The sequence below is a fragment of the Podarcis bocagei genome (assembly GCF_964188305.1).
Source record: "Podarcis bocagei genome assembly, chromosome: 13".
Classification (NCBI taxonomy): Eukaryota; Metazoa; Chordata; class Lepidosauria; order Squamata; family Lacertidae; genus Podarcis; species Podarcis bocagei.
The window spans coordinates 40,239,036-40,259,171 of NC_138138.1; the positions used below are offsets into that span (position 1 = coordinate 40,239,036).

At 47.7% G+C, this 20,136-nt stretch overlaps 2 protein-coding genes across 4 annotated transcripts; one reads left to right on the top strand and one right to left on the bottom strand.

The window, feature by feature from the left end:
• Positions 1-572: 572 nt before the first annotated feature.
• On the bottom strand, positions 573-11,964 carry KIF22 (kinesin family member 22). The gene is made up of 13 exons (XM_081167055.1): positions 11,809-11,964; positions 10,637-10,842; positions 9,192-9,319; positions 8,893-9,041; positions 7,730-8,170; positions 7,486-7,639; positions 6,542-6,647; positions 6,187-6,364; positions 5,236-5,356; positions 5,070-5,146; positions 3,570-3,773; positions 1,794-1,853; positions 573-672 (listed from the first exon to the last, which is right to left on the bottom strand). Exons 2-13 carry the CDS (start codon positions 10,834-10,836, stop codon positions 637-639), a joined length of 1,854 nt encoding a protein of 617 aa, XP_081023181.1. The 5' UTR covers positions 10,837-10,842; positions 11,809-11,964; the 3' UTR covers positions 573-636.
• A 146-nt stretch (positions 11,965-12,110) lies between these two features.
• PAGR1 (PAXIP1 associated glutamate rich protein 1) lies at positions 12,111-18,960 on the top strand. Of its 3 annotated transcripts, none has more exons than XM_081167060.1 (5): positions 12,111-12,251; positions 13,935-14,077; positions 16,372-16,771; positions 16,938-17,020; positions 18,571-18,960. In XM_081167060.1, the coding sequence occupies exons 3-5, from the start codon at positions 16,377-16,379 to the stop codon at positions 18,753-18,755; spliced, it is 663 nt and encodes a 220-aa protein (XP_081023186.1). In that variant the 5' UTR covers positions 12,111-12,251; positions 13,935-14,077; positions 16,372-16,376; the 3' UTR covers positions 18,756-18,960. The 3 variants fall into 3 exon arrangements, with proteins under 3 accessions (XP_081023186.1, XP_081023188.1, XP_081023187.1); XM_081167062.1 differs by having other exon boundaries at positions 16,375-16,771; XM_081167061.1 differs by having other exon boundaries at positions 12,192-12,335.
• The last annotated feature ends 1,176 nt before the right edge of the window (positions 18,961-20,136 follow it).

A 20,136-nucleotide genomic window follows, 5' to 3' on the forward strand; every position in this document is an offset into this window, starting at 1 on the left:
ATGGCAAAGAGTGGGTAATGCATTTAAATAGCAATCCTAAGTATCTCCAACACTATTTCTTTTTTATCCATCCTAATATATTTCCCCTCACGTGAGGTTTCCTCTTCACTTTGATTTTGGCATCTTTTATGCACTGATTTCATACCAAAGAAGGTACTTCTTCATATAAGGAGTTTCCCTGGGAATTTGTTCCCAGATAGTGAAAGCAGTCAACATGGATGGTTTTAAATGGAATTTGACAAATTCATGGATGATAAGGCTATCAGTGACTACTAGCCACAAGGGTATCTACTACTTCCAGTGTCAAAAGGAAGCATGCCTCTGACTATTATTCGCTGGGAATCAAGGTGCAGACAGTTGCTGTTGCAGGTATCTCACAGGCCCCTGAATGCCCACTGCAAGAAGAGGATACTACACTTGATGGGCTTTTGTTACAATCCAGCAGGGCTCTTCTTTCTTTCTTTTTGTAACCAAAAGTAGGAAGTTGGCAATATAAAATAACCATTTGAGATGTACAAGTTTTCTGTACTACTTTTATATGCTTAATATATTTAAATGCACCAAAGCTAAAATAGAATAAAAACCCAAGTCATTTTTAATAAAAATCAATGTAGATGCTTTCCAGAACCAATCCAGTTACTGAAGATTTCCAATGTTGGTCAGGATATTTACCTAGGAAAGTGGGTAGGGGAGAGAGAAGAGCAAGAATTTTAATTCCTACGTTATTTGTAACATTAGCACCTTTTAAATCCAGTGCATTCCAGATTACAATGCATACATTTAAGCTTTAACAAAGAACCTGTATCTCGGCCTTGCATTTTAAAAACTCACTTGGACACCACAGGCCAGCTTTCACCAGCCTGGTGCCTATTTTGGACATCTGGAAGGCGTGTGGTAGGCAAAAAGGTGCCACAGGCAATAAGAAATTTCATTCAGGCTAGCAAGCTGGCTGGTGGAGAAGGTAGGGACCCACTAATCTGCATTCTATGTTGGCTGCAGAGGAATGAGCTTTCTTTTGTGGCCAGTATAATAATGTACAGTGGTGCCTCGCAAGACGAAATTAATTCGTTCCGCAAGTTTTTTCTTCTTGCGAGTTTTTCGTCTTGCGAAGCACGGTTTCCCATAGGAATGCATTGAAAATCAATCAATGCGTTCCTATGGAGACCGTCCAGGGACAGAGGGGAAGCGCTGCGCGCCTTCCCCTCTGTCCCCTCTTTTGAAGCAAGGGGCGGAGGGGAGAAGATCGCTTCTCCCCGTTGCCGCCCCTTAGTTCAAAAGGGGTCCGGGGAGAGAGGGGAAGGCGCGCTGTGCTTCCCCGCTATCCCCGGAGCTTGCGGGGCAAGCTTCGTTTTGCGAAGCAAGCCCATAGGGAAATGCGTCTTGCGAAGCGGCTAAGAAAACGAAAAACTCCTTCGTCTTCCGAGGCGTTCGTCTTGTGGGGCACCACTGTAGGTTGGTTGATATGAAGGATGGAGTGATATGAGGGGGGTGAAGCAAACCATCCCCCACCAGCCTACTTGATTTCTATGCTGGCTCTGAGAGGCAGGCTTTTTTTACTTGTTTCCCAAGGAACAGGTAGAAAAAGTTCTGGATAGCAACTTCTGTCACTGTACATTAAGCTACTAGGCTGCTGTGCCCCTTGCATTTCATGACAAACTTACACTTCTGTTTACACTTTCCCCTCTCTACCTATTCATCTGCCATCCGAGGATAACATTCCATTCATCAAATGTGATGGACTCTACTCCAGATAAGCTTATAGCCACAGTGACGGAACTGAATTAAATACACACCTTCAGAAAAGAAGCTACTTGTTTGGCGGAGATGCCTTCAACTTTCCCAAGGTCCTCTACCTGAGAAAAGGAGGAAGGAGAAATGTGTAGGTTACACAAAGTTGCAAAGTCATGGAGATACTTAATTATTAAATTTGTATACCACCCCTCATCCATAGATCTCAGGTCTACAGCAAAAAAAAAAAAAAAAAATTCTGAGGGAATAGCAATATGTACTACAGTAGTAGAGCATTTTGCTTTACCTCAGCATCTGGCATTTCCAGTCTCTGTCAACAATTGGCCACAGTATCCAAATGAAACCTCCACATTCAAAGGTAATATTTATTATACATTTCATAAAATTTATACACCACTTGATTTTTTAAAAATTGCAACCTCAAAGTGGTTTACAAAAAGATAAAACAAGAAAATGGAAAAATATTCACAACCCTACTGTAAAGCATACAAAGGTTAAAATACTAAAACAGATTAACATTACCTCAACTTCCTAAGCATCTGGGTAGGCTTGCCGAAACAAGAATGTTTTTAGCAAGCGCCAAAGAATACAGTGAAGGCACTTCTTGATCTCAGAAGGCAGGGAGTTCCAAAGTGCAGATGCTGCCACATTAAACAATCGGGTTCTTACAAATGCAGAACAGGTATTATGTGGCAGCATAGCACTACCAATTGAACCGGTTGAGTAGAAATATGTGGGGCAAGATGATCTTGTAGGTAAACTGGTCCCAAGTTGTTAAGTTCCTTTATATACTAATAGTAGCACCTTGAACTTGCCCCGGTAGGAAATTGGCAACCAGTACAGATCTCCAAGCACAGGTTTTACCCACTGACAAGGCCTCACTCCTGTCAGTAATCACACTGCAGCATTCTGCGGAGGGCCTTCTCGGTAGTGGCGCCCACCCTGTGGAATGCCCTCCCATCAGATGTCAAGGAAATAAACAACTACAGTGGTGCCCCGCAAGACGAATGCCTCGCAAGACGAAAAACCCGCTAGACGAAAGGGTTTTCCGTTTTTGCGTTGCTTCACTAGACGAATTTCCCTATGGGCTTGCTTCGCAAGACGAAAACGTCTTGCGCTTTTTTTTTAAAGCCGCTTGAAGAGGCGCAGTTGCGACGGACCGTGCTTCGCAAGACGAAAAACATCGCAAGAACGAATTCTTTTCGTCTTGCGAGGCACCACTGTACCTGACTTTTAGAGAACATATGAAGGCAGCCCTGTTTAGGGAAGTTTTTAATGTTTGATGTTTTTTATATACTATTGTGAACCGCCCAGAGTGGCTGGGGAAACCCAGCCAGATGGGCGGGGTACAAATAATAAATTTATTATTATTATTATTATTATTATTATTATTATTATTATTATTATTATCATCATCAGCCTCCCATTCTAACTGCTGGGGAGGAAATATTGCTTTTGTGCCGTGCTGGTGGGCTTCCTAGAAGCTTCTGGCTTGCTACAAAAACATTAGACTAGATGGACCTTTATTCCAACCCATTTCTTACAATAGGGTGCTGCTTCCTTCCCCTCCCAGATCTGATAATGAGACAGTATTCCAAACTCCAAGGCTCCCTGCTGAGCTAAAGGCTAAAGCAGGAGTCCTCCAAGACTTAATGCTCTGCCCACTAGACTTCAACGCTCTGAACTTGAGCCAGGTCTGAACGTGTTAAAGCCTTGCATGGCCTACCTCCTACCTGAAGATTAATTTCCTCTGCACAGTAGCTGTACCTGCACACACCTCAAACAATGGAAGAGCAGCTCTGCCCTCAGAGCCCACTTACCTTTTCAAAGGACCCGTGCTCTCCTCTCCAGGCCACAATGCGATTAGCCTTCTTCTTGCCAATCTGGTGCAGGGCCATGAGATCCTTCACAGAACCAGTGTTCAGGATTGCCAGGATGTTCTCCTTGGTGCGGGCCATCAGTTCAGGCTGAAGCACCATCTCCCACTCAGAGGGAACCTTGTTTTCAGAGCCAGGGGCCGAATCCTGGATATAGCATGCATCATAAAAAGAAGTGGTGTGGTGTCACACCTGTCTGTTTCCTGACTGGCCCTCATCTCATATTCTTTCACTGAATCCACCAATCACAAACACACCCTAGCTTCTCCTCAGATCGTATAAATCTTTCGCCTTTTACTTCTCAGGGGTTCTTCAATGAGATATCAGGCATGCAGAATAAAGTTCTCCAGAAGATAAGACGGACAACTGCCACTGCTGAGTTTACCTTCTCTTGTTTCACAGGCCTGGGTCAGGGTTTTTGGAATCTGCTGAGAGCCATGTCCCTGAAGCAGGTCCACTGGAAACTGCCGGAGCCCCCTTGTTTATAGTATTTATAACCCTGCCCTTTAGCTGACCGCACTCTCAGAGAGGCTTACAAAAATCACTTCTCTCAGGCTGATGGTCTAGACCAGGGGTAGGCAACCTAAGGCCCATGGGCTGGTTCTAGCCCATGGGCCTCCCGGAACCAGCCCATGGCCAGTTCTGTGGATCTGTGTGAGTGCTCACACACATGCACTGAGGCCTACCAAGTTTGTGGTACAGTGAACCGGCCCACCCCCCAAAAATCTTGCCGACCCCTGGTCTAGACCATCCTCCAGGATCCTCTGCAATGTGTGTTCTGCTGCATGCTTGGCAACATGCAAAGTTTGAAAAGCACCAATTCAGCCCATGCTCCAAGTTCAGTCTCCAGTGAAGCAGCTGGACAGGGCGAGTTCTGGGCCTAACAGCTGAGAGAGAGACTGCTGGTCTGAGGCAGTGAGTCCAGAACTTTGATCTGGCTCCCTCAGGACACTTGCAAAGCCACTTTCTTTCTGCTCCTGGAATAAACCATTTCAGGCTGCTTCCCACCAACCTTACCCGTAAGAATTTAAATTTGTTTAAAACAGGGAAGAGGAGGAAAAGCATGTGGTCAGCAGGAACAGCCCTGATTTTTCTGATCTGGCTACTGCTACCTGTTCCACTCCCAGATTTGATCCAGAAACATGGTGTGTGCGTGAGGGCGGATGTGTATCCTTCTGGGTAAGGCTTGATCTTTGCCCACTGCTAAGACTGAGGCAGTCTGAACATGAACCAACAACAGGCAATAGGTAAGGGAATCTGTTCTTTGTTCTCAGGCAGAAGATCTATGGGGGGAAGCCTGCCCTGGCGGAATCCATATATAACTTTATTAAACCATGTTTGTAAACTGCCTCAAAAACCTAAGTGGTATATACACCTGTTAAATAACTCTGTTTCCCACCATCACAAGCCCCAAGTTCAACAAAGCCCCACCCCCTTACGCACCTTCTTCTTTCGACCTCCCTTCTTTTGCTTTACAATGATGATGCTATCTTCGTTCTCAGAGTTCTCCAGGTGCTGCACTGGAGAGGTAAGGAAGGAGAGGTGTGATGTCATAGGAGGGATGAGCATGAAAGGGGAGTCCTGCTTTCCAGACCCAGCGCCCTTTTACCTTGCTGGAAGGGCAATACCACTGCTGTTCCTTGGCATTTGGCAGGCACCCATGAACCACGTCCATGCTCTTTGTCCTGCAGAACCTTGGTTTCCATTTCCAGCTGCTTCTTCTTAAGCCTCTGTAGGGAGATGAAGAACAGAATAAGCACTGGTTCAGATGGAGGGAACGGGGTGTGCGTTCAGTGGCTTCCAGGAATGCGTGGGGCGGCCATCAGGTTCCCAGCCCAACAAGGATTGTATTGCAGTGCCAACCGTATAAACTGCCAGGGCCATAATGAAGCAGGTTCTCAGTGCAAGATGGACGCAGTTCAAGTTATATCAGAATCCCCTCCTACCGGACTTACTTAGTGCTACATCTCTTTCTTCCTTCAAAGCTGGCCTTTACATTGGAGCCATTGGCTTAACCAGAGTTGCCCTGGCAAAGGCTTCACTGGCACCCCAGGCACGGCCTCCTGAGTTTAAAACAACAACAGCAACAACAACAATAGCCCTCCTAGAAAAAAAGCTAAGAAGCAGGTAACTGCGACTTGAACCAGCTTGGCTGCTCTCGCCCGTCATTGTTTGTAGCCAATGAATGAAGTTGGAGCTGTGATTGATAAGCGAGTTGTTTGGACACCAGGCAAAAGGAATCCCTGGAGTTCTAAAAAAAGAGCTGCTGTTCCCTCACTTTCCCTTTAGTGCATTTTTCCTGCCCCTTTCATATTTTTCAGTCCTTGGATCCACCCATTAACTGCTCTATTTACTGCCTGCCACTCACTTCAGAAGCCTTAAAAAAGTGTGTTGCTGTAAGGAAAGAAACATAGTAACCACACATAGAAATCTAAAAACTTGATCAACAAATGAAACACCGCGGACCTCACAATAAACAAGGCATTGTGTTTGTTTACGGGAGGTAGCCCATTGCAGTCTTCGAGGGATCATGATGGGACATAATGAGCAAACCCTTCACCTGCAGCTCACGCCGAGTCTCCTCCAGCAGCCTCCGGAATTCCAGCCGCTCGCTGCGTGGGGTGTTGAGGAGGGGCAACGCACAACTCTCTGCCCCAGCCTGCTGTGTTTCCAAGGCCTCCAAGTGCAGCAGCTTTTCCGCCAAGGCCGGCTCAAAATTCTCCATTGGCAGCAAGGAACTGGTGGGGAAAGAGACCAGAAAGTAGGGCCTACCTTTTCTAACAAGCCAGAGAGAGCTGCTCACTGCTTTAAGGGTGGAGTGGCCATCCTCATGAAGTGGCAGGAGAGAATATGACTGCACCACAGAAGCACTGCTTGCCCCTTCACCAAAGCCTATAAAATGTTTGATGTCTCACCTGAATGGCTTCTCTTCAACCAAGCTGGGCTGTTCCTCCTCTGGACAAGGTCTCTTTGCTTCAGGGCCTGCATCACTGGAAGATGGGCATGGTCTTTTCGATGCTTCTGTGTGGGGAGGATGTTTTAAATTTATTTGATGTGTTTATTGGACCTTGGAGCCTGCTCCACCTGGACCGCCCACCTTCACTACCACTGGGCCACCTACCACCAACTGGGCTGCAGAAAGGATCCTGTTTTGTTTGGATAGTCTTCGTTGTAATTTTATTACAAAGTTACTGGTAAAGTGCCTTGGAATGATTTGTATCCCCAGTGGTGGGATAGCAACAAAGAATAAATTGTGAAAAATATACTGGCCTTATCAAAAGCATTTCAAGTCACCTTACAAACCATCAGCTTACAAGCTACATATCAGAATAACTTAATTGATATTAAAATGTTTTTCAAAAAATACCCTGGGGTGGGGGGGAGCCACAATCACAAAACAGAACTAAAAACACAACGTAAGTGTAAACGTATCCACCCTATAAAAGCAGCTTAAGATAAAGACAGCAAGGGCAAAAATGTTTTTACTTGATACCTAAAACATGGGCCTGGGGAAGGTGTTCCAAAATCTGGGTGCCACCACTGAAGAGGCCCAAACCCTTGACACCACTCACATAATCTCAGTAGGCACAGGAATCCAAAGCAGACCCTCCTCCCCAGACGACTGCAAGACACAGACTGGTTCTGACAGGACTCAGCTGGTCACTGATGAAAAGGACAGACCATGAACAGCTCTACTGTATATGTATCTGGACCATGATAAAGAAATCTGGGGCAGTGAATCTGTATACTACACCCCACTCTGCTCCGGGGCAGCCCAAGAATCCTGCCCTTCCTTTCTACCCAAAAAACCTTGTTTTGCCCCACTTCTGCTGAATTTCAGGCCGGCTCCCTTCCTCACCAACATCCAGCAGAGTTTCTTGCGTGAAGGGTTTGTTCACCACTTGCTTGGATTTGGCAGCAAAGTTAAGGCTTGTGAGCGTTTCAAAGTAGTACTTCCTCTCAGGGGCGATATTTGCAATGATCAGGCTGTGAGCACTACCACCCAAAGAATCCTTTAAGGAAAGAGAAATATGCTCAGTAAAATAAAATGCAGCTCTTCCCAAATCCACAGCCCCACCAATGAACCCAGGCACCCCAACTACCTGCAGCAAGCGAGTGAGTTTGCTGTCTCTGTAGGGTACGCGAGGCAGCCCCTTGTTGAGGGCATCCACCACCTTGCTAAGCACAAAGAGTGACGTGTTGATGGCCCCGCTCTCCTTCAGGCGCACCCCTCTGTTGCCTGTCCGCCGGTTGTCTTCCGAGCCGGCTAAGTCGATAAGGCAAAGCTTGGCAGCCCGCTGGGCATATGGCGGCCAGCCCCGGGTCTGGCTCACGTACACCAGCAGGACAGCGTGACTGCGGCTCGAGCGATTATTCAGCTGTGTGGATGCCACTGTACGGTTGCTGCTGGCAGGCAAGAAATGTTTCTCAAAGTCTGAGAAGCTGGTTATCTCTCTCTCCGTCAGACCAGGCACCAGAATGTGGTGGTTTTGATCTTCCCGGATTGGCAAGTCACGGAGGGAAGGCTCTAGAAGGTCCAAGACCTGGGGAACAAGCAGACTAGTGTTGGTCCAGGTGGCACCTCAAACCCCACCTCACTTAAATCCCCTGGCTTCTCAGAAGCACATGGAGAACAACGTAAGTTTACTTGAACAGATTGTGTGGTTTGATCAAGCAGAATGCAAATCCAGCCTTCTGCAAACACTGATTAAGTTCTCTAGTTCACCTCTTGCCCTCCTCTGTAAGAGACCTCCTTTCTCCTGGGCACTTCTGGCTCATCACCTTTAGTCTCCATCTAACTTCCATGCCACACTCTGTTCACTCCTCCAAATTTCCCCCTCCTCCCTGTCTTTTCTCCACTTGCATTCAATCATTCTCCTCCTACCCAGGCTCCAGTCTGTCAGCTTCCCCCAAGGATAAATAACTTTCCTCCAGAGCTTGTAGGACTCCAACTTCCCTCAGCATGCCCAATGGTCAGGGAAGATGGAAGCTACAGTCTGGCAATATCCTGCCTTACTCCATTTGTCTTCCCTGCCCTTCTACTGCTTTTTCCTTTCTTCTCTCCCCCTTTGCAGCCATTTCGGCTTGCTTTTGAAGCAGCTGCCCAGTCTCTTTCCCCATTCCCATCAGCAACGCCTCAGATCTTCAAGCAGGGCCAGAGCACACATGTGACAGCATCAGCAGGCACTGAGGCGGGACCCTCTCTAGATCAGACTAGCAGCAGCTCAGTTTTCCCCTCTTACGTATTTTGTCCAGCACCCGTTACCTTCTCTTGGTAGATTTCCAGGTATGACATAGAGACCGAGTACTTCCGCTGATCCCCCGAAGCATCCCTTGTCATCTGCAAGAGATTCTGAACTGCTCTTGGAATCACCCCCGGCTGCTCCGGACTCCCCAACATGGTGTACGTCTTCCCTGCCATTTTAGGGAGGGGGAACAAAAGAGATGTGGAGAGAGGAAAAACCATCGTGTCCTCCCTCAGCCCAATTCCAAGCCCTAGCCCACCTGCCGACCCCCACCAACTCTAGGTTGGGTTCATCCCTTTGTGCACTGTTTTATAGTTACCTGCTCCGGTAGGCCCATACGCCAAGATGCTGGCATTCTGCCCTTCCAGCAGATGGTGTAAGATAGGCTGAACTGACCCCATGTAGACATCATACTGCGTGGCCGTTGCACTGTAATAAGCGTCAAATCTGGTGGGAATAGAGAAGTGGGACTGAGGCCTGCTGGCTTCTCCAAAAGTTCAGCAATTTCTACAGCAGGGATAAGTAACAGGAGGCTTTGCAGAAGGAGTGGCAGATGTCCCTTAGGAGCTTTTTTCCCCTAGCATACCCCCATTCTTCATGTTGTACAGACTATTATCAACATAAGAACGGCCCTGCTGGATCAGGGAACTGTTCTCACAGTGGCCAACCAAATGCCTGTTGGAAACCAGAGTGCTATTTAGGGCTGATCAGTCCAAAGCCAGTTTTGAAATGACATCAATTGTTTCAACCAAGCAATATATCGCGAGGGAAATGTGAACGAAAGGTAGGGACTGACCTTTTTCTATTAGTAGGAGAAAATAACAGAGACCAACCAGAGAATATTGAGAAGCAAAGCAGCTAGTAAGCCTGATCTTACTAACTGTTGCAACAGGGTGCTCCCCCACACACAGGAGAGAAGAGGACCTCAAACAATGGCGCACAAGGCCTTATATATCTATTTTGAAATTCCTTGCCCTTGAGCTCCAGACCCTCCCCCCCCCGATACATCATACCTACATCACAGAAAAGGTGGTCTACAACAGAAATTTGAATGTTGTTTTTCCTGTCTGCCAGGTTATCTGATAATGTCTTATCTGATCGCCTTTTCTGGTAGTCTGGCCATTCCTTTGAAATGATGGAAATTACTTGATTCCTGAGACAATGGTAAGGTTTTTTTCATTTCTTCCATCCTTGCAGAGAAACATTTGGTCAGTTTGGGAATTAAAATGGTTTCAGGACTGTCTTCCTGTGCTGCTTCAGACATGTGGTTTATACATTTATGTATGTGTTTGCTTGGTACATTTATGAACATTTATTATATATCTAAGACCTAAAAATTCTTATAACATCAGGGTGGGATGGGGTCTCAACTGAACCAATACTTTTCCCAGCACGAATACAGGCACCATCTCTCCCTCCTTTGTTCATATGCAGAGCCCGTTAACAATCCAGTAGCAACCCGTCATGCCTAGACAATCAAAAAACAGCAGTGGCAAAAAAGGCAGAAGCAGTCACTTTAAGTCAGTGGTTTTAAGCCAGTGGTTTCCCATACCTATCCTGTCAGTTGCAAGGAGACAGACAAAAGGCAGCGAGGGGCCAAGAGGAAGGCCTCTGTTGCTTCTCATACTAGAAGAGAAGGGCTGCTATTCCTCCAGACTCTGTTCAGTTCCATCTAATGCCCCTGTTAAAAACCATAAACAGGGGTACCATAGGGCCACAACCTACACGAAGCCTGGTTCTTCCAACGTTCTCTGCCCAACTCACTTGTATTTCATTGTCTCCATATTATTTCTCACGTTCAGGATCTCCAGGGAGCAGGAGTCCACGCCACGTACACAAGGGGCTTCCTTTCCCTCTCCTGTTCCCACACTTGGCCGCAATCGCACACAAACCCGAACTCGAGCTGGTGCATTGCTGGGGGTTCGCTGGGCTTCATAACGGCTTAACCGCTGACAAGATTTCATTGATATCTAAGAAGAGAAAAAGTGCAGGGTGAGATACAAGTACCAGAAGAAGCACCAAACTCCACACCAGCTCATCTGTGAACTGAGATCATTATTGAAGGTCCCCTTTGGGGTGGTTCTAGTTATAAAATTTTAGGATGCACATGCATTCCACAGAAAACCAATCCTTTGTCCTTCAAATTTTAAGAACTATTCCCTGAGAAAATCACACATTATTTTAGCACACAAAACAATCCCAAAAAACCATCTTGGCTCCCCTAATGTCTCTAAGTATTCCCTCCATTTCCTTGTAAGTCCTTTCACTTACAAATCCTGTCTTAAGGGCGTATTTGTGCAGGAAAGGGTGGCCTGTGACCTGGATTCTAGAACTAAAGCATTTATCATCTCAAAAGAATGGACAGACTGCCCAGGCAATGCAATCAGTAAAACATTATCAGGGATCCTGGCCACTCTGTCAAATTTCTGTGGTAGAAGTATGCTGAGTATGTTTAGCCTGGAAAAGAGGAGACTGAGAGGAGATAGGATAGCCATCTTCAAATATCTCAAGGGCTGTCACAAGGAAGAGGGAACAAGCTCCTTCTCTCCTGCTCTGGAGGGCAGGCCTCGAACCAGTGGCTTCAAGTTACAATAAAGGAGGTTCCGACTAAACCCCAGGAAGAACTTTCCGACAGTAAGAGCTCTTCGACGGTTGAAAGGTCTCCCTCGGGAGCTGGTGGATTCTCCTTCCCGTGGAGATTTTTAAGCCATCTGCCATGGATGCTTTAGCTGAGATCCCTGCACTGCAGGGGGTTGGACTAGATGACGGCCGAGGTCGCTTCCAACCTTTCAGATTCTATGCACAAAGGCTCTCGCGGTGACCAGCCGCGTGACCACAACGGGAAGCCCCAAAGCAGGCCGCGGACACAGCGGTGACCCCGCTCCGCCCGCTCGCCACAACCGGCAACTGAGGCGCAGCCGGGGGGGGGCACTTACCCCTCTCCCGCCTTCCCAGGCGGGTCCTTCACTCGCTCCCAAAATCGCCTCAGAGCAACTCCCGGACTTCGTTTGTATTTGGCGCTAAGCCCGCCCCAGGAAGGAGAAAGCGGCCAATCGGAGAGAGGGAAGGACCCAGCCGTTAGTCACTGCGCCTGCGCTTAGAACAAGTTCCGCCGGAGAAAAAGCGGCCGCTTCCCTCCCCCTTCCCTTTTAAGCGGCGCGTGCGCAGTTGAGAAAGTGACCGGTACTTTTGAGTACCCCCCTTTCCAGGAAGCAGCAACAGCAGCGATCGATTGTTCTTACACTCGGCTTTTGCGGGCTGGTTTGGGGTGATCGGTTGTGCGCCGCTCAGCTTTTGATCCTTGGTTGGTCCGGGGCGAAGGAAACCGACATGGCAGGGAAGCGCGCGAGCTTCGAGGTCCGGATAAGACCCGCGGCGGGTGGGTGAACGAGTCTCCTCCCTTCCTTCCCTCCCTGGCCACCCGCCGTGGTGAAGCCCCCGCAAGACTTAATCCCCGATCGTGGTTCATGTTTAGTGCCGAGCCGTGGAAGAAATGATCCGATGAAGTGTCTTTGAGCATGTGCAGAGTGACTTTTTAAAAAAATTAAAAGGGATGGAGGGCAGGATCCTAAGACAACAGATCTTCTTTTAGTTGACTTTGAGCATGATCCAGCCGAAGTTAAGCATTTTAGGAGTGCCGTGGATTGATTGATTGATTTCAGTAGCAAAAGTATAGATCCTCGTGCAATGTCTTCTTTTACTTATTAATACAAGAGAGCAAGATGCCGTGCTCAGTGGGGTGACTTACTTACGGGTAGCTGTTCGGGCTTAACTCCGCCATTGAACTCAATGGGCCGTAAGAAATGCGTAACTTTGGATCATGGTCATACTTAACTAAAAGAAGGATATAGCTTTGGAATCAGCTGCACAGCTCTTCTCCAGAGTGGATGGTCAAGACACTTCTCTTAAAAAAATAAAAAATTAGCATAGGCCGAATGCCAAGCCCTGATTGCTCTTGACTGGAGTAAAAAAATAAAAGCAACAGAAGAAAGGAATGTTAGTTTAATATTATAGCTGCTATCAGGTATGTTGGGGGTCCAGAATGACCAGTAGAAGCTCTTAGGAGTGCTTTTCTCCCAACCATTAACTTTCTGTAAGAAAATTTAAGAGGCTGTGGAAAGTGGCATGTTTGGCAACTTCTAGTTCTGGGTTGGGGTGGGGTTCCTGCTTGAAACTGTGATGAAATGACAGCTTTCTGAAAACAGTGGGAGAACAGTGTAGAAGCTTCCACTCACTGGACAACTGATTTAAGATCCTTGCCTGGCAGCAGTGGTTATATTGTTTGCCTCCATCGTCTACCTGAATATTTGGGAATAAACCAAATATTTAAAAAACGGCACAAGTCTCCAGCAATCTCTACTCCGAAAGAAAGCTAAAGCCAGGGATCATTGCCCATGAAACTGTCTGCTTTCCTTGGAATGTGCAAGCTGATGTGTGTGTAACTTTATTTGCTTGCTGCATTTTCAACAATATTGTCCTTGTATTTGGTTTATGCTTTGGTGTGATAGCTGAGAGTGGTTTACTTATGTTAAATCAGAGATGGGAAACCTGTTGCCCTGTAGAGTAGATGATGTTGGCTTCCCATCAGCCTCAGCCAGCAGAGCCATTAGTGAGGGATGATGGGAGCCATAATCCAGCAACATCTGGAAGGTCGCAAATTCCCCATCCTTGCATTAAAGGATATTGCTTTAAATACCTGCATTACGCTTTCAAGTACTTCACATACAGTCATCTAGCTATTCTAGTAGCAATCCTTACGTAGCCCAGTAAGGTAACTCAGTATCATCCTCACCCACTTTGCAGGAGGGAAGGACTGAGCTGAGAAAGAGAGGGAGAGCCTGTGGCTTGGGCAAAGCACCTGCTTTACATGCATAATATAAAGTGATATAGAAATGAAATGAAGCATAATAATAACAAATTTCATTGGGAGGATGGCGCCTAGACATTCCGCTGTGGTGACCGTAACCCATGTTTAAGGCGCCATTTGGCGCTGAGCTTATATGTCTGAGTTTCTTAAGGGGCTTTTGTGAAAAGTAATATTTTGCCTTCTAAATCACTGCAGGGTTGGGCTGAGACCATCCTCTTTAGGAAGCCGCAGTTGTGAAGACATTACTTCTCTGCATATCGATTTTGATCTCCAGTGGAAGGGACTTTCTGCAGGGTCTTCCTGCTGATCTTTGCCCCTGCTTGGGCTCCTAGTAAAAGGTATTTTTTGTTGTTGTGGCCAGTGTGATGTTTGGGTCTGCGGGGCCATCTAGAAACAAAAACCCACAATGGAGGTCCTTATGAGCAGCTGTGAGGAACGAGCCCAAGGTCTAAATGTTTGCGGAATATAGCTTTACTGCAGTGGGAGAACTTCCTGGATCATATTGATTGCCTAAGTGCAGTGAGAGCGAGGAAGAGGGAAAACTGAGTTTCCTGGCAAGAGAACTGTTCTTTGGCTGCTGGCCTATTCTCAGTCTTCTGGGCTTGGCAGTGGAGCTGTCTAGCGAGGTCTGTGGCTTGACAGCCAATGTACTGAACAGCAAGGAAGCTGTCTAATGATGCCAGTCAGGGTTATCAAAAGCCTGAAGACTGACGCTGAAGAGCAAGTGAGCTGCTTACCAGGTTGCTGGGAGAAAAGGATATGTTAAATTTGGGGACAATAGACATGTATATTTGGGGCCCTTTATAAAACTGCCACCCAGCTGATCCCCAAAATAGGGTCACACTACCTCAGAGGACTGTTAATCTAAAGCAGGGGTCGGCAAGGTTTACCTCGCCTGGGCCAGTTCACTCCAGCGGAGATCCCTCCATGCCTGCAATTTCCAGCATCTGCGCAAATGGATTTCCGGTGTCTGTGCAGACGTGATTTCTGGCGTCTGTGTCTGCACAGACGCAATTTCCGGTTCCACGGAAGCGAGTGCCTGCACCGTGCTGCGCCACTTTAGCGCAGCGCGCGGGGACTCGCCAAGCAGACGGCTTCGTTCCGGGGTGGCTCGTGGGCCGGTTAAACAACCCCCCATGGGCCGCTTATGGCCCATGGGCATTAGGCTGCCCATCCCTGATCTAAAGTGAGTCAAGTGGAACTGAAAATGTGACCAGTGAGAAGGAACCAGCATGAGGGTCAGAAAGGCGATTGGGTAAAATGAGAGAGCTTCTAGGGATTGGGAGATTGGGCAGGTAGTCAAATCAAGGATGTCTCATCTGGAAGTTAACCTGGGGGAATGGCCTTCCTGAATGGATTTACCTGTTGAGAACACTGGCTATGGCTTGACGCTATCTGACTCATCTTGCTACTGTCGTCCTATCTAGTATATGTATGTATTTGCAGTTTCATAGCATTCAGAGTTGATTGTAAGGAGCTTGTCTCTGGAGTCTAAAGCAGAGACTTCAGGACTTCAAAACCCCACCCCTAGTGCTTTTTGTAATCAATTCTCCCATTACTGCAACATAGCTCCCTCAGGAGGAGTTAAATTTTTGGATCCTCAGGACTGAGTAAAGCTCTGGACTGGCTTATGCTGCTCTTAATGAAGTTATGAGACCACAAAGTCAGGGTGTCTGCATCCAGATCTGGGGTGTGGGGTGGATCCTGTAGGGCTTTTGGGGTTCCCTGATTCTACAGGTTCTCTGGATGGAGCATCTCTGAGTTACGATCTTGCAGGGAAGGGGTTTTTTCCTCATGGCATCATGTCTCCCCCCTGACCAGGAATACACTGGGAACTGTGGGAGGGTCTTCTCCGATATGGAGGTTGCAAGGATGGGCCAGCAGAACCTTGATTCATCTCTCAGTGGACTGGAGTCTGATATAAGGTCTGGTTTGTGCATCCTGAGACATCTTCCTCTTCTGTGCCTCTGCCTCCTTGCTCTTACCCTGGCATGAGCCACAGGCTTCCTGGTTTTTCTTGCAGCAGAATGGCAGAATGAATAACAATTGGCAACTTCAAAGAGATCTTTATCTGGGCGCTTCCTCTGAACAGGGGCGAATTCCACTTCATTATTTATGGGAAGGCTGGGGCAGATCAAGGGATTATTGATCTGAAAGGTGTTAAGAGACAGAGCTAAGATGTCTCTGAATTTGCTGGCAGAGGCAGCAAGAAAGAGGAGGCCTAAGAAGGCTTCCCAGGACATACAATTTTTCTCTACACTTTTCATGACAGATAACCCTACTCCCTCAACTACAGGCAACTATGAGAGGTGTATCTAAGGTGTTAGTTTGGAAACTGGCAATTCATCTTTTTGAGCCCCATCTCTGCGCTCCCAAGAAAACTTTCATTGGAGGATGTGAAAGTTTGGAGAGGAGTCTCTGATGCCAAAAGAGAAAGATAATCTTGCAGGCGAGGGACAACCAGCCACCCACACTCCTGCTTCTTGAACCACGCTAGCTCACATTTTGCTTTAGGGGTTTTCCAAGATGGCCGCCATCTTGTACCAGGCAGGTCCTTGCCCAGTTATGTTACGGTCCTGAAGTCTCGCTGTTTGCCCTGCCTCTCTCAGTTCTGTGGCCTCTGTCTCTCCAGCAGCCATGGAGGAGGCCAGCACTGTGGAGGAAGGTGAAGTCACCTCGGGGATGCAGTCCTTGGCAGTGGAAGATGAGCCTGCCTCAGAGCTACCTCCGACCACCGAGGAACAAGATGGCGCAGCCGGGGAGAGAGATGGGGAGCAGTCGGCGAAGGGAGACGAATCGGCCGAGGAGGACTGGTGCGTCCCCTGCAGCGATGAGGAACTGGAGTCCCCAGACAGCTGGATGCCTCCCCCTGAGGAGATCCGGCGCCTCTATGAGCTCATTGCTGCCCAGGGGACCCTAGAGATCCAGGCAGAGATCCTACCCCGGCGCAACCCCACCCCAGAGCCTGACAGCGAAGATGAGGATAAATCTGATGGGCAGCTGGAGAACCAGGAAGAAGAGGAGGAAGAGAAGTGAGAGCGCATGTGTTTCTTTTTGCGGGGAGAGGGGTAATATTTGACTTGAAAAGGGAGTTTGGGGAAGGATCCAAACTCTGAGATGGTGCTGGTGACAGGAAAGGAGGGAGGGGCTACAGGCTCTGGTGCTGGGCAGATTCCCATTTTTCTCTCTTTGCTGCAGGCCCCACGTGCCAACGGAGTTTGACTTTGATGATGAGCCTGCTTCCCCTAAGAGCTCCTTGATCAATCGTCGAAGAACTCCTGGTATGTTGAAAAGGAAAGCCACCCGCCCACCCTGGCTGTATTGTGATGACTGGATTTCTCCCTAAACACACACACTTTTCAGAGAACCCTGGAGTCATGCTTGATTGTCCTTGTTCTCTTTTGAAGAGCCTCATTTGCAACCTCAAGATTTAGATCATGCTCTCATGCACCCTGTTCTGGCTTACTTCTGTCGCAATTCTGATACCCCTCTCTCAAACCAAGAGGTAGGGAATCTTCCTCCCACTTCAACTGGGGACCATTGGCCCGCCCACCAATCCACCCCCACCTCAAAAAAATTAGGGTCGCCTCTCCTTCTTGTAGTGCTTTGAAAGTTTGGATCAGGCCTGCTGACATCTGACCTTCGAAGGTTGTCTGTCAGCTGGCCTGAATGCGCTTTCAAAAGGGTCCCTCTCTGAAAAGGAAGTCAGCCTCTCACTTGGGGAAGGCTTTGAAGGTGCTCACAAGGCCTAGCTGTCAGGCAATCTGATCCACAAATATAATGCTCTCTTTAGGCATGCTGGAAGAAATGCCACAATGCTCTGGATCCAGATTCTCCATCCCTAATTAAATGCCAGGACTCCAGAATACTGCTCTGAGAATCCTGGCTGAAGTCCCTTACCTCTGTCCAAGAGGATTAACATGTGAGACTCCCCTACAAAAGTTAAGGCAAATTGGCTGACAGTTTTCTGTTGTCTACACCTGGTGTAGTTTTTGCTGGAGTACAACTCCCATCAGCCCCATCCAGCATGGCCAGTGGCCAGGGATGATGGGAGCTGTAGTTCAGCATCATCTGGAGGGCCAAAGGTTCTCCACACCTGGTCTAGACAGGAACCTAGGAAAGGGAGAAGGGCATGGACAGGAAGACCTACATAGCATGCTTGTATATTTATTGGATAAAATTTATACACCACTTAATTAAAGAGAAAAAACCTTAAAACTGTTTACAAAATACTTTAAAGTTCCTCAAAGAAGAGATAGGGAAACTTTAAACCTATGCAAAATGTAGGGACATGCAGACCCTCTTACTGCTGTGAAAACAGTGTAGATTTGGATCTAGTTAGGGAAGAACAAGGGATCCGGGTGGCGCTGTGGTCTAAACCACTGAGCCTAGGGCTTGCCGATCAGAAGGTTGGTGGTTCGAGGCCCAATGATGGGGTGAGCTCCCGTCGCTCGGTCCCTGCTCCTGCCCACCTAGCAGTTCGAAAGCACGTCAAAGTGCAAGTAGATAAATAGGTACCGCTTCGGTGGGAAGGTAAACGGTGTTTTTGTGCGCTGCTCTGGTTTCACCAGAAGCGGCTTAGTCATGCTGGCCACATGACCCGGAAAAAACTGTCTGTGGACAAACACTGGCTCCCTCAGCCTGTAAAGCGAGATGAGCGCCACAACCCCAGAGTCGTTCGCGGCTGGACTTAACTGTCGGGTCCCTTTACCTTTATGGAAGAATAATGGTTTCCTGGCACCTTGCATTTGAAGCCTACCTCTCCTTTTTAAAAAACCTGGACCCAACTTACACTTCCCACTGAATCCACTGGTGTTTATTTTATTTTCAGGGTCCTCAGCTAAGAGCCAGAAGAGGGAGGCTCGCATGGACAAGGTGCTGTCAGATATGAAGCGCCACAAAGTCTTAGAGGAACAGATAATGAAGACGGGCCGAGACCTCTTTGACCTTGACTCAGATGACGTACCCACTCCAAAACGGCCACCAGGTCTCTTCCTGCGCCAGCGCAAATACTGAGTGCAGTGGAGGCGACGGGACCTTTTTAAATCCTTTCAGGCCAAGTGGAACTGTGGACTCGTGGGTTCATTGCGAGGGGAAGGAAATTGCTGGACGGACCCATTGGGTCAGACAATGGACTTTGGTTTGCATCTTGCACTGACTGGCAGGAAGCACTTGCTTTGGGTTATATGAGTGTAAATAAAAGCTAGTGAGTTTGTTTTTACTTCTTAAATTCTCTTGTTTTTGTTCTTAGGACCTTAAGAGTTTGGTGAGAGTACAGAGTGTCTTCCCCACAGTGGTGCTTTGCTTTCAAAGGCCTTGGAGGGCCTTCGAAGCACAGGGCGCCTGCAGCGATAAACCTCCACCCCCTCACCTCTCTGCCCCACGCTTGGACCTGGAGAGGGAGAGCAGGGGATTGTTCCTGAACTCATGCTGCCTTTAGGGATGCGAGGTCAGGGACAGCAACACCAGATAGTACTGGTTGGAGGAGCTCCTGGTACATACACATTGTGACTATCAAAGCCAGCCAAAATTTGCGGACTGCTACCCAGGAAAGCAGCATGAGCAGGTGTGTGTGTGGCAAGCTGTTCTCTCTTCCCACCTCCTGCGGCAGGTGAGGACGCAATGAAACTCTTGCTCCTGGAACTGTATGTACTGGGAAGCAAATGTCTTTGTTAGATGTTTTCTGGCAGGTGCAGAAAAAGCTTGTTCAGGAGGAACAGGGAAGAAAACTGGGTATGTCAGACTTCAACAGATCAAGTCAAAGTCTCTTAATTTTTTTAAAAAAATGGGAATGCGATGCGATTTTTCTTTCTAATCCTGTAGCAGATTTCTGCCACTTATTATTAAAAAACCGTTTTAGAAGCTGGTATTGAAATCTAATAAGCATGCCCCAAGTCACTTACAATGCATGTTTACTTGGAAGTCTATCCGTGTCCATAGAATCGTAGAATTGTGGAGTTGGAAGGGACCCCGAGGGTCATCTAGTCTAACCTCGGGAATGCAGGAATCAACTAAAGCATCCATGACAGATGGCCATCCAACCTCTGCTTTAAAAACCGCAGTGAACCTCCCGAGGGAGCCTGTTCCACTGCTGAACAGCTCTTACTGTCAGAAAGTTCTTGATGTTTAGTCGGAATCTCCTTTCTTGTAACTTGAAGCCATTGGTTCGAATCCTGCCCTCAGTGGGGTAAAGGCTGCATCCCAACCCCACTTACGTGGGAGCAAGCCCCATGGAGTTCAAAGGGACTTACTTTTGAGTGGATATGGTTAGGATTGCAGCCCTCAAGTGTGTTTTGGGTTACAGCCACAGAAACCGGGTGGATGGGTTTTAAGCTGTCAAGACTGATTCCAAGTGGCAGCCGGCAAGATAGGGATGCAGGCAAAACATATGGATGTA

Coding starts and splice junctions, on each gene's coding strand:
- KIF22 (XM_081167055.1), bottom strand. CDS start 10,836: ATGAAATCTTGTCAGCGGTTAAGCCGTTATGAAGCCCAGCGAACCCCC. Junction 6,648..7,485: donor AGAAACTCTGCTGGATGTTG/GTGAGGAAGGGA, acceptor CTCCCCACACAG/AAGCATCGAAAAGACCATGC. Junction 6,365..6,541: donor GTTGAAGAGAAGCCATTCAG/GTGAGACATCAA, acceptor TTTCCCCACCAG/TTCCTTGCTGCCAATGGAGA.
- PAGR1 (XM_081167060.1), top strand. CDS start 16,377: ATGGAGGAGGCCAGCACTGTGGAGGAAGGTGAAGTCACCTCGGGGATG. Junction 16,772..16,937: donor GAAGAAGAGGAGGAAGAGAA/GTGAGAGCGCAT, acceptor TCTTTGCTGCAG/GCCCCACGTGCCAACGGAGT. Junction 17,021..18,570: donor CAATCGTCGAAGAACTCCTG/GTATGTTGAAAA, acceptor TTTTATTTTCAG/GGTCCTCAGCTAAGAGCCAG.